The sequence below is a fragment of the Aplysia californica genome, unplaced genomic scaffold (assembly GCF_000002075.1).
Source record: "Aplysia californica isolate F4 #8 unplaced genomic scaffold, AplCal3.0 scaffold00435, whole genome shotgun sequence".
Lineage (NCBI taxonomy): Eukaryota > Metazoa > Mollusca > Gastropoda > Aplysiida > Aplysiidae > Aplysia > Aplysia californica.
The window spans coordinates 315,298-328,485 of NW_004797705.1; the positions used below are offsets into that span (position 1 = coordinate 315,298).

General features: G+C 39.1%; 1 protein-coding gene across 2 annotated transcripts in view; it reads right to left on the reverse strand.

Moving 5' to 3' along the window:
* Positions 1 to 1,672: 1,672 nt before the first annotated feature.
* LOC101860915 (secernin-2) overlaps positions 1,673 to 13,188 on the reverse strand; it is a 24,753-nt gene continuing 13,237 nt past the window's right edge. For both annotated transcript variants that reach the window (XM_005104772.3, XM_035971429.1), the window contains exons 2-8: positions 11,791 to 11,959; positions 10,456 to 10,643; positions 8,725 to 8,930; positions 7,083 to 7,313; positions 5,971 to 6,120; positions 4,183 to 4,441; positions 1,673 to 2,792 (exon numbers count right to left, since the gene is read on the reverse strand). In XM_005104772.3, the coding sequence (XP_005104829.1) occupies positions 2,720 to 2,792; positions 4,183 to 4,441; positions 5,971 to 6,120; positions 7,083 to 7,313; positions 8,725 to 8,930; positions 10,456 to 10,643; positions 11,791 to 11,934 (1,251 nt within the window). In that variant the 5' untranslated portion in view covers positions 11,935 to 11,959 and the 3' untranslated portion in view covers positions 1,673 to 2,719. The remainder of the gene's footprint in view (positions 2,793 to 4,182; positions 4,442 to 5,970; positions 6,121 to 7,082; positions 7,314 to 8,724; positions 8,931 to 10,455; positions 10,644 to 11,790; positions 11,960 to 13,188) is intronic.

The window sequence follows — 13,188 nt, forward strand, 5'->3', positions numbered from 1 at the left end:
ACATTTAGGTGTAGCTGAAAACCAGTTTCAACCAGTACAAAATGTCCCCATTACATTCTGAGAACCCTGGATGCATATATATATATATATATATATATATATATATATATATATATATATATATATGTATAGAAATTCTAAATGTTGAAAAAAAGTAAAAGATACAACGTAGAGACACATTGTAAAATATTTGCAACAATTTTTCTCTCTTGAAAAATTTAGCTTTCTGGGCTTGGGACATAATTTAAACTGCTTGTTGACAATGTACTGAGATCTCTACGAAATTTTATACTTTATATTTGTAACAATTATAAGTGTACAAGCCTGTTTATAGCACAGATTATTGAGAAAGATAGGGAGGGGGGAAGAGAGTGAGAGAGATATGAGACGTAGAGAACTCTGCAACAAGTCAGTGCAACTATCAGGACAATTGAAGACTAAAGATATGATGAAAACAGAGAGCCTTAGTGAATTTTACCATGGTCACTGGCTCCAAGAAAGTAGAGAGGATAGTAAGCTTGGTAGAATTTTGTTTTTACTCGCAGCATTTATTTGTGCACTGGGAAATGGGTTTACCTAAAGAGACAAATTGAAAAGGAGATGTTTTTCACTTGAATCCATTCTCCATCAGTTTCAGTCAAGAATTCACAAAAAAATACTGACAAGCCAACAGTAATAGTATACTACCTCACAGATTTCTTTTTCACAAACTCATTTTACTACGGACATAGCATAGGATAAGAACACAGAAAATAAGAGCTTTGTTTAAGTATATATAGGCCTATTATGTGAGTATTTCTTTGAAACAAAACTTTCACTTCTCTCTCCCCCCCCCCCCCCCCCTCTCTCTCTCTCTTTATCTCTCTCCCCTTTTTACCCACTTCCAGTCTCTCTCTCTCCGCCAGACTCCCCTTTGGCCTTTACAAAAGTTAGTGGTAGGTACCAGTATTAAATCTTAACTTCAGTAAAACATTGTGTGAAAAATCGTAAAGAGACTTTAACCAATGGTATAAACAATTCATATTGCACACTTCTGGATATGTGTATGTAAAAAATACAAAAACTTTCACTGATTGTTTCAATGTCATATATTGCACTTTCTTAAATATTTCTGGTATGTATAACTGAATATATATGTTGGACAGTTAAAGTGTATTGCACATTTTTTGGGCCTTCAACATAAGATAAATGTGGGTAAACAATATAAAAAATTTGTTTTCTTTGTTCATAAAAAAGATGTACTGCACAAACTCACATATTACAAACATAATCATGATTCCATATGGCACAAGCCCCTGCGATCTAAAGCATTTTGTACATCAATTTTTGCCTAGCCCTGTTATCACAACATGTGCCATTGGACATTGAAATAATTCCACCAACATTCTCTTTCTTTTAGTTTTAGTACTGACAAGAATATTAAAATCACTCATAAAAGCACCCCCCCCCCCCCTCCCAACCCCAAGGAAAGCAAAACTTACAAAAAGAACATATAAAAGAAACTCAAGTCTCTCAATTAGGAGCTGAACAATCACTTGACCCAGAAAAGCAAAGTGTAGTGGATAATATTTTGATCAGAACCCTGGCACCGCGTTCAAGAAGGCAAATTAAAAGGCCTTCGAGGCTTTGAAACAATATAAATACTGAGGGAAATTCATCATTCCGTTATTCATTTTTTTTTTAAGTTAGAAGAATGCAACATAGGTTACATGATCTGACACAGGAAGTTTGAACACATTACAAGTTTTGTGAATGTAAATATCAATCTCCCAACAAAACAAAATGTCAATTATGAAGAAACACATACTGTTGCTCTTCCTTCCTCTACTATTCATTATTCTTGAATTTTCAACATAACTTTGTTCAATAATTGATGCACTGTGAAGTCTAATTAAATAAGAAACCTGAACTTACACCTTTGAAAAGAAACAAAAACATGTTGGCATATTTTCTAATGTTCTGATGATCCTCTCACAGGGAAAAATGTTGCAATCTACGTTGAACTCAACTAAAAATACTTCACATGTCTGAGGTTATTCATGATCATCAGCTCGAGTTCTTATGTAACAGGTATAGCATAAATAGAAGCACATCTGCCAAGCAGTCGAAACCCATGTTTCAGTTACAGAATGCTTAGTACGTAAGAATATAAACAAAATATTTTCTCAAATGATCCACATACAAATTCAAAGTCATTTCTAAATATATAACTTCATCTATGCAACAGCAAAAAAGACCTACAGTGGAGACATATACATAGAAAGGTTTTCCAAGCTGAAAGCCCTACACCAGCATTTGTTATAATAGAACGGTATGTAATGCTGGTATTCTTGGTGAACAATAATGTATGTAACATTCAGGTTTTTTTTTGTGTTTACATAAAAGAATGCTTCTGAGAAGAATCCGAAAGCCAAATTCAAATATTGTTTTACTGTGACAAGTTATATTATATTGTTCTGATAGAATAACATCAAATAAGTAATCCCCTGGGGTTTCAGAGATAAGTTTGCAGTCAAGCAAAGCACCTTGAAACATGGTCTTTTCCGCCATAAACACCATACAGAGAACACTTATGACAGTTTCTTCTCTAAAGACATAGTGAGAGCGAAATGAAATCTGCAGAATGATGGTCGTCCTGGCCTAAAATCACCTGATACAAGCGCAGCATAGCTCTGGCAGGCTGGATAACTTGGTAGGGTTGGAACTGGATGATGACAGATCACACGTAAAAGTTGAGCTCCATACTAGCCATGTGCTGGAAAATCTGCTTCAGTTTGGGGAAACTTGCCTCACTAGAAAGGAAATAGGATGAAACACAGACTTGAGTCTACAAAATTAAATAGAAATTTTGAGTTAATGGCAGCTTTATTCATACCCCCCCAAAAAAACAAAAAAAACAACAACCAAACAACAAAACAACCCAACCAAATTCTGCTTCGCATGTCTCTCAACCAACAAATCCTCTCAATTTCCTATCAATTATTCTATCTGTTGACCCCTCTGTCCCTTCTTTCAATAAGCATAATACCAATAATACCATAAACACAACCAGTTATCTTTCTCCTTTCTCTGCTCCAGACAAAATAACAAGGGATCTCTTGATCAGGAGTGTACACCTGCATACAGACAAATGATATGTACAGTCGAACCTGCCTTAACGGAAACCTGTATAAAACGGAAACCTGTCTCAACGGAATCTTCCCGCTCCCTCCTTGATTTATTCTTCTTTAATTACCTGTATTAAACGGAAACCTGTCCAATGCGGAAACGGAAAGAAAAATCCACTCCCTTCCGAGGATTTCACCTGTCTAAGACGGAAAAAGCTTTGCCCGCTAAGCCCTGATTTGAAACAAAATTCGCAAGTTTGGTTCCGTTTGCTCTAAACTAACGCTATGGTCATGCGGCTGGCCGAGGAAGAGCAGTAGGGGTACAATTTGGGGGTAGATGTTACCCCATCATGTGAGCCCTGAGCGATGCAGATGGTCAGTGTAGTGTGGGTGTGAAATCTCCCGAATGCCCGTGAGAGTGCTTGAGTAGCGAGCCACTACGGAAACTTTCCTGGGTCCAGAAGCTAAAGGTGTGAAATTAGATTGACATGCCTGCCGCCCTGATCGTACGGCCAGCCGAGAAAAGAGTCCCTTGAATCGTTGTTACAATGATGGCAGTAAAGGGTGGCATTGGTGGGTGGGGCTAAGGGTGGAAGCAAAGGAGATGTTTAAACGTTTCTGTTTTTAATAGGTCAAACAGTAGTCCTATGAAAGGCAAGCACTGGTGGTAATTGGATAAGTAAGACTGACGCATGTCATTATCAGACAGGATAGCAATTGAGAGGTGTGAAGTTTTGACCACTGCCTGCTGATCGGACCAGCGATCCTTGATCCCACCGGCTGGGCCTTTGAACCTCTCCCCCCCCAACCTCCATCTCCACCTAAATTCCCCTGTCTCAGACGCAATTTTTTTCTGGCTCCCTTGCGATTCCCTCTCACACAGGTTCGACTGTACATAAAAGTATGAGACATAAACATTTGCGCAGTGATTTTCAATTACTTCACTATGTGCTTGAAGCTTCCAAACATATTTATTAATGTATTGGTCACATTGAGTTTTCTGCAGTTTCCCCTTGTTTTTTACCTGCCTACTCATGTAAAGTAGGGCATAAAATCTTCTGAGCTTTGACCTCACCTGTAGCTGGCGACAATTTCATCCACATCCTCACAGCATTTGTTTTCCAGCTCTCTAAGCTGTTTCAGCACACTGTGTCCTTTCTCTTCCTGGCTGTCCATCAACATACACAGACGCTTGTGGCCCCGGTAGAGGGCGTGACCTGTCTCGCTCTGGTCCGCCCCCGCCTCAACTGGGGGAGACACTGTCACTGTGCCCACTTCTGCTCCAGGGCCAAAGAAAAAAGGCTTGTAGATGGAGGTGGCTGGGTTTGGGGTACCTGAAGAAAAAGGAGTTAATGGAATATCTGCTTGAGTTTTGGAAAACTTGCACCACTAGATAAGGAAAAGGATGAAACACAGACTTGAATGCACATCTCCACCAATCAAGATACAGCACAACCCTCTTAGGCTGAGGTTTATCTTTTCTTAACACTAAGTGGTTGGAGGGATACTTCTTAATCATTTGTTCTGTCAACATGGCTGTCTCTTTCAATTGATCTAGGACCTTCATAGGAAAGATAGGTACCATGTTAAGACAAAAACCCAGTAAAATGATGAAACAATTGGTGTAATTATGATATACTTACAAAAGACAGAATCTTGTCTAAAGAAATAAACTGTAATGTAATAGACAATTTTTTGGATAACCATTATGATATACAGATATATAAGTATATGAATAGGGTTTAACACATCTTTCAAGGCTGAAAAGTTACTGTAAGTAAGTGAAGAGATCACTGAATTCAATGTCCATGGAAAATAAAACTAAGCCAGTTAGAGGAAGAGTCTTCAAACATCAAACCTTCACAAATAAAGTTCAAAAATGTTCTGGAGGCAATTTAAACTAGAGACATCAACACTACAACAGCCAGGCAAGATATCAACACAACATTGAGGCATCTATGGAACAAAATCAAGACAATAGAGAGATAATACTTTTGAATTCCTTCTGAGACAAGACTTATACCACCCTTTCTTGCCAGCTTATTCAAACAGAGATGTGTCACGTTGCAGGGGAATCAGGCGCGTGTCAGATTTGGGGCATATCGAGTTATTAGTAGTCTATAACATTGAAGCTTGTTCATTTATCTTGTTTTTTGATGAAAAAATAGGCATCTATCTTGATAAGAAGCCAAGAGAAAATATCTGTGATTAAAGGAGGTGGGGGTCGCCTAGAGTGGTAAGACAAGGGGAAAAATGGCCACCAAAATTTGTGACTTCCAAAGTTTGAGAGTCCTTGGATGCGGCAAATTTGCATTTTTTGTACCTTTAGTAGCCTTTAGTCACCAATTTTCAGTATAACCCACACAGAAATGTGTTCTAAATGGACAAAAATGTGCTGAGCCAAAAATATAACGTAACTTTTAAAAAATCATGCCTTCAGACTTTATTTGACTATCAATCATTCTGAAATTTTACCATAAAATAGATTACCACTATCCTGGTCTACATTCTTTTTAAATTAAAAAAACATACAAATACGTTCTTTTTCTTTTAAATAAAAAAAATGAATTTTTGCATTCTGTTTACATCGACATTCATGTTTATATCTTAGGTCAACCCCTTCCATCTATTCATAAACGTCTATGGGTTTCTAGCAGTCTGAAAATAATCAGGCTAATCAACAATTCTAGCAAATTTTGGTGTGCAAATCACAAAGAATATTTTCTGTCACTTGGACAGGGATGCACTATTAAGCAGAGTATCTGTGTGTGTGTGTGCGTGCGTGTGTGTGTGGCATAAAAGTGTTCATTATTCCATTCAGAGAATAGGCTTTCTACTAGTAGAATATAAAAATAGAACTCACCAGTGAACCAGTGAACATTTGGCGAGGGTGAGGAGTTAGGTAGGAGCACAGACACCTGACTGCCAGCTGTGATGAATCCCCCGTCCATCATACAGATACCTCCGTCCTCGTCACGCAGAATGCTTAACAGGTCCCGGTAACCAAACTTGCCTTGTAGGACAATGTGAAAAAATGAAAAACGTCTCAGGACATGGTTCATTGAGTGCAAATAAACTACTTATAATTATTAATTTGTTGAATAAAGAGAAGCACATCAATACAAAAAAGGTCATTTAGATTGCTAACTTTTAAAATGAAACACCGCACTCATGAGTTCCCTCTATCAAAAATTTTAAGCACAAACTCATCATTACTGATCACAACAGCACAGCACAGCACCCTACTGAGCTAGGTCCAATGTCTCTTGCTCGAGAACACATCATCATTATCTTACACCCTACGGCAGGTGCTGCTGGACATTTTTGTCGGATGGTTTATTGGACCATTCAGTCACTGGACCTCCTATCAATTATAACACTATTGGTTTTTTGTCTGTTTTTGTTTGGGAGTTTTACTGAGCTCTCAACTGCATTAGGTCAAATGAGCGGGCATTTTCAGTTTTGGTAGGAAATATTTTTGAATTTTGCCTGGGTGGCGGCTGAAGCCTACTTTTATTGATTTTAGGATCACTTAGTGATCTTTACCATGCACAACTTGCACATGGGACCTGCGAGATATTTTCACCCTTATCTGAGAAGGCAGTGTTAGATTTTACCTACCAAAAGATCAGTGGTATGGCCGAAAGACAGCAGTAAGAAGGAACCAAGGAGTAGCAGTAAAAAGGTAGCAGAGAGTGTCAGGAGCCTAAAGGAGGGGGCAAGGGGGAGGGTAGAGAGTAGAGACAAAAGCAGATGATGGAACATGGTTAGAGAGCAGGAAAGGAGGTGAAAGGAGATCCTTTTTTTAAGAAGAAAATTTTCCATCGCTGTCAGGTTTCGAACCCGGGACCTATTTAAGGTATTCAATGAGAGGCAAACACCGTACCTCTAGACCACAAGAACCCCCTAACACTAATGGTCTAGATCTGACAGGTGAATGATAGAAAGGGGAAGGGAAAACAAATAGGCCCTTACCTTTGGTGACCACTTTGTCCATCAACTCTTTCCCGTGACGAAGGCGGAAACTGGTGCTGTGCACTGAGCCTGTCTGAGAGACACGCTGGGCACAAAAGGCAGCCTTGAAGTCAAATGGTCCCTTGTCTGGTGAGTACAGGCCAAGTTTGACTGCCTCGTCGACTAAACCAGGGGAGGACAGATCCAATTTTGTGGTGATGCTGAGCTCATTTGATACATTTCTCACACCATCTGTCAAGACACAAACACTGCATTTTCAACACATGCTAGCTTCTCCAGCCAGTATTATACCATATGGCACGCATTTCATACTCTTTTCAATAGGGTAAGGATACTCTTTTGGTTTTAGCAAATGTCTTACTGCATTTGCATCACAATTAGGTCATATTTATAAGTGTAGAAGATTAGAGGTGTTACAAGAGAGTAACAAACACAAAAATGAAGGAGAGATAAGGACCATATATTTGTTTGATAGGAAAGAAGGAGAAAACCTCACTAGATGGTCTGCCAACCACTCATATTGTAAGGAAACTGAAGAGGAGAAACCTCCACTTCAATGTTCATCTTTAAAAGTACTAAACCAATTTGGAAGAGAAGCATGATAACTCTCTTAAAAAACTTCTAGTGTACAGGTTAATAGTCAAGATAACACCAAATAAGGTAGATTTCTCCATACCAACAAGAACACATAAACACCCTACAATACAAACACAAAGATGCAGGGCCACAAAATCAATCCCCCACCCCCATACCCCCTCCCACTTTCTCTCTCTCTCTCTCCATTCATCTCTCCCCCTGTCTTTCTCTCACTGTAAGATCTACAACATAGAAATCTATGAAAAGAATATTCTTTACTTCCTTTTTGTTTTCAAGTCATTTGCAAAGAGCAATCTGTCCGAATGGATGAGACAATGACAGTCTTTGAATTCTCAAAGTAAGACTGCTGAGACCCCATTTAATGACATAAGTAGCCAAAAACAAAAGCGTATATTTTTTGCCATAGGTGATTATGTCTCAAGCATTCTCTTTTATCACACAAAGAACAGACAGTACTATAAAATACAGAATAAAAGACTAAGAATTTAGAAATTGTTTCTTTCAGTCCATTATACCAACAGTAGAAAACCAAAATGCGATTCATTGGGTCATAATCTCTGACATGTTACATTCTTTTCCACACTGAGTTTATTCTCTTTTTTTTAATCAATGCCGTCTGAAGGACATGTACCAGTAATCTAAGGCAGACAGGCTGAAAAAAAAAGGGATTATATGAAAGAAGAAAATGAAAGAAAACTTAGTTTAGAGAATTTGGGATGCAACGTTCGGACAAAGCTTCAGTTGTACATTATCATATTTCAAAACGATCTAGTAAAAAATCGGAAGAAAAAGAATAATAGAGTTTGGACTTAGCGTTAACTTTTTAGGAAGAAAAGGAAGCTATTTCAAATCAAACTCATTCAAGATCAAGGCTGCTTTTTGTTCTAGTTCATACACAGGATCTTCGACAAGTTAAATCTAGAAATAGTGCATAAAATAGCGCAAATATTGGCAGTAAGAGGAAAATGAACATGGAGCCTCACTGAAGCAATAAGGCCATGGGGCTGACGTGTTTGATGATGACGATGAAGTGAAAACCACATACCAGTGATCCTCTCAGCCGCCCACAGGCTGCCCACAGTCTCCATGATCCAGGCCTCGGAACTGTCAGCCAGGAGATAACTGTTGTGAAAGGACCAGCCGTCCTCCCCAGGCTCATCTGTGCATGGCCCTCCTTGTCCGTATGTAGACAGTAAACCCGCTATCACATCCACAGCCTCACGGGCGCTGGATGAACGCTCCAAACTTAACCTGGGGGAGGGGGAGGAGAGGAGTTCGTTTGAGTATGAGTAAAGAAAAGCACACCGAAACAAGGAAAGTCATTCAGCACTGGGAAAAAGCAACACAGAAACAAAAGACAAGAAAGCACAGAAGCAGGACCTACCAGTGCTGCCCTCAAAACACCCTCTGTAGAGGAATGCCAGAGAAAAACATTGTGAAAATTTCAGATTTAGAAGGAGTGTACGGATTGTCTCAAAATCTGTGGGAGATCACATTTTCAAAACCATCCTGAGCTTTTTCACATGAAGACTTATTCTAGTTGGTCCCAAAATATGAATCACAACAAACCATAATGAGAAATTCTGTTTTACAGTGGCAATAAAAAATATTTGAGTTACTCATTTTTCTCATGAGATCAAAGTTTGGGATTGTCTTCTCCAAAGATCAATACACTCTATGGAACATTACAGCAACTGCAGCAAACCTGCACTTATCACTACATAGCATTGGACAGAAGGGCAAGAGCTCAGCTGTTGCTGGATCGATAACAACAACAACAACAACAACTTCTCCAAAGATATGAAGGATTTCGAAATCTAGTAAAAGTTTCAGTTAATAGCCTATTGTGTTCAATGATATTATTACAAAGGCTAAGCGAAAAATTGTTTATCAAAGCGTGTCTCACCTTCATATTTTGTTTTTGAAACTAACAAAATGGAATACCAGCTATATTGAAAACTTAACAGTTGTTCCATCTCTCTCTGAACAACTGTACGATACTGGAGATGAGAGCTTCTGACAAACAATGCATCAGTCATTATAAGGGAGACCAAATTCATCCAGACCAAAATAAAATTCTCACACAACCATACTGATACCCTTTTCGCTTTCATACTACCTTCATGGTGGTATCAGTAAAGAGATGCACAGTGTGGTGGTATCAGTAAAGAGATGCACAGTGTGGTGGTATCAGTAAAGAGATGCACAGTGTGGTGGTATCAGTAAAGAGATGCACAGTGTGGTGGTATCAGTAAAGAGATGCAATGACATAAAAACGACCATTTACTGCTCTGCATAAACAAGATGGATTGAGAGAAACAACAGAAGGAGAGTACAGAAGGATGAACTACGAGCGGCCTCCTTCAACCACCTGCACTATCCTTAAAACAAGCATTGAAAACTTTTCATAAGTTCGAAATATTATGACCCTGTCAATTTCGTTGCTCAAGTCCTTCTGGCTCGCAGTGAAACATTTCATTCACTGTTATGTTGCAACTCAATTAACTTTCTAGATAATCTGAAATGCTTTCAATAGTGTAGTTAGAAGCAGAGAACTTCATCTGACTCAAAACAACAGAGTATTTTGAATTAATCTTAATCAGACAACTCACTGAGGAAATTTCCAACATCATTCTGAGAAAATTGAAGAAAAGAAAAAGAAAGCTTCAAATATGAAAATGAACTCAGAATTCACAGACTAAATCAGACCTGAAAAAGACATTAAAATGTACTTTAAATAAGCTTTCTGAAAATGCTTCTTTTTTTGTTGTTGTACCTCACAATGTCAGCTCCTAGCAACTTCTTCTCTAGATCCTGAGGTCCATTCAACTTGGTCCACACTGGGGCATTACCAATAGCTACTCCTTTGTCGTTGGCTCCCATCTCAGCTCCCCACATCCAGGATGGTTTACTCACCACCACAGCGTTGGTGTGGCCCACTTGATCCACCTCGATGTAGGTGCACTGAATTGGTTGGAGTAAAGAGAAGCATGTTGAAACAATAACTGTCATTTGGGGCACTGTTCAAGGTAAAAATGACAGGAAAGATAAGAAATCTCTTGCTGCAAATGTTGTTCCAGCTGGTGTCAGCAGCTTTCTGCATCTACATCTTTAACATGGATAGCCTAGGTTCTTTTATTATATCATAACATGATCAACACAATTCTACATTCCAATAGTCTTTGTGCTGCATTCGTATACTCCACAATTACACATGTAAATTGAGTTGGAAAAATAAAACAAGACTCTAAACTTCACATGCTGTTGGGAAGAGCAAAGATTTGCCAGGGGGCTCTTGTGGTCGAGAGGTTACAGTGTTCGCCTCTCATTCAATAGGTCCCAGGTTCAAATCTGGACAGGAACAGAACATTTTCTTCTCTAAACATTTTCTCCTTTCACCTTCTTTCCTGTTTTCATGTTCTGTCATCTGCTTTTGTCAAAACTTTCTGCCCCCACCACCTCAATTCTTTTGACCCCTCCTCTGGGCTCCTGACTCTTTCTGCAACCTTTCTGCTGCTACTCCTTGGCTCCTACTTACTGCTATCTTTCAGCCATACCCCTGATCTTATAGTTGGTAAGACCTAACACCTAGCCTTCTCGGATAAGGGTAACAAATATTGGAGATTCTGTGTGCAAGTTGCGCTTGTTTTTTCTTTCTTTTTCTTTTGGTAAGTGTTTTACGGCGTTCACAACTGCAAAAGGTCATATGAGCGCACATGGGACACATTAAACATTTTCAGTTGGTAGGAAATTTTGAATAGATCCCTTGAGTGGTTCAAAATCAATACAGTAGGCTTCTGCCGCCACCCAAGAAAAATTCAAAATCTCCTACCAACTGAAAATGTCTAATGTGTCCCGCACGCTCATATGACTATATGCAGTTGCGAGCGCCATAAAACACTTACCAAAAAATAAAAGGATTTGTCAGTGGCAGGACTACTTTTTGTCTTGATGGATAGATAGAGTGCACATAAAAAAGATGACAGAATATATTTATTCAAAAAAGGGTTGAAATAACAGACTCCGAACCTGAAGATACTATATATAGGCTGACTGTTCACCAATCTTAAGTTGACAAATCCCCCTGACAAATACGCCAACACGGACTTACCTTGACTTTTTCTCCACTACCATAATCTTTGGCGGGGAAGTTGACCACATCCTGAATCTCGGAGGCAGGTCGGTTGGAGTTCTTGCCAAACAGCACAGCACCAAATGAAGTGACAGGAGGGAGGGCTACAAACAGGTCAGCCATCCTAGCTTAGCAGGAGAGACTGCAGCTAAAGAAGCAAAAAAAAGGGATATTTTGAAAATATTTCCATACTTCAAACCTCAAAGTAAACTTTCCGCAAGTCTCAGAGTTGATGGTCTGACTCTGACCTGTGCATTGACTGTATTGAGACGTTCCATGTTTGATAACTTTAATCAATACTCAAAAGACACACACAAAAAAAAGAAGAGATTTAACCCTAACCCAAACCCTACCCCAAAAAAGACCCTGCAATGGCCCTCATGTAAACAAAAAAAAAAAGCCACCCCAACACCCCCCTCCCCCTAAAAATAAACAAACCCCAACAACCCCTCAAACCCACTTCACCTCCCACCTACAACCAACTTACAAACAAGAACCATGGCAAAATATCGTGTAGTAGAGCAAGGACCAGCAATCCGCAGTATGCGGCTGTCTGAAACTTATTATAATATATAATGAATGTATTGATATTGTGCACTGATTGTTATGGATAACATTATGAAACACAATATGATTAAAACAAAGTCGATCTTTTAAAAACTTTTCCAACTGTACGGCGAACTAGGGCAAAGTTGAACTATCCGTACCAGGAGACACTTGCGCGTGTGCACCGCGCGCGCGCGCACACACACACACACACACACGAACACACACACATAGAGTATATAATCTATCACGGTCACAGCAGAGATCCTGGAGCAGTACACGAGATTATTAAGGAAAATAACGAACTATCAAAGTGAATCAAAGCTGTTCTAAAAAACACACTATCCAGTCCATCTACTTAATGACATAACTGAGTCTGTGTCTCATCTGAGTTCGTAAACGGAATGGCACTCTGTTTCTGTAGTGGGTTTCTTTTTTGTTGGTTTCTTTTTAAATTCCACAATTTATCCGTAAACGCACGTGGCTTTGCATTTAGCATGGTCGTAGCCTCGGCGAATGTTGTTGCACTCTCGATCACGAGAATCAATGATTATTATATTATTATTTTAAAGCTTTTGACATTACCGAAATGATACCGAGGCGGAAACACTGATGCCCAGAATCAACAAACTGTTTTGAGGACGTAATATAATTCTTTTCCTCTTCCTTAAGATAGAATTCTTTTTTTTAAAAAACCGAACACAAGTCAGTTTACTAAGAGTAAAAGCTCTCGCCAGACGGCTCGCTGACTGATTGACATTCACGCGAACGGCTGGATTCTTATATAAAGCACCAGCACACAAACGCACATACACGGGAAAGACGGGGTGG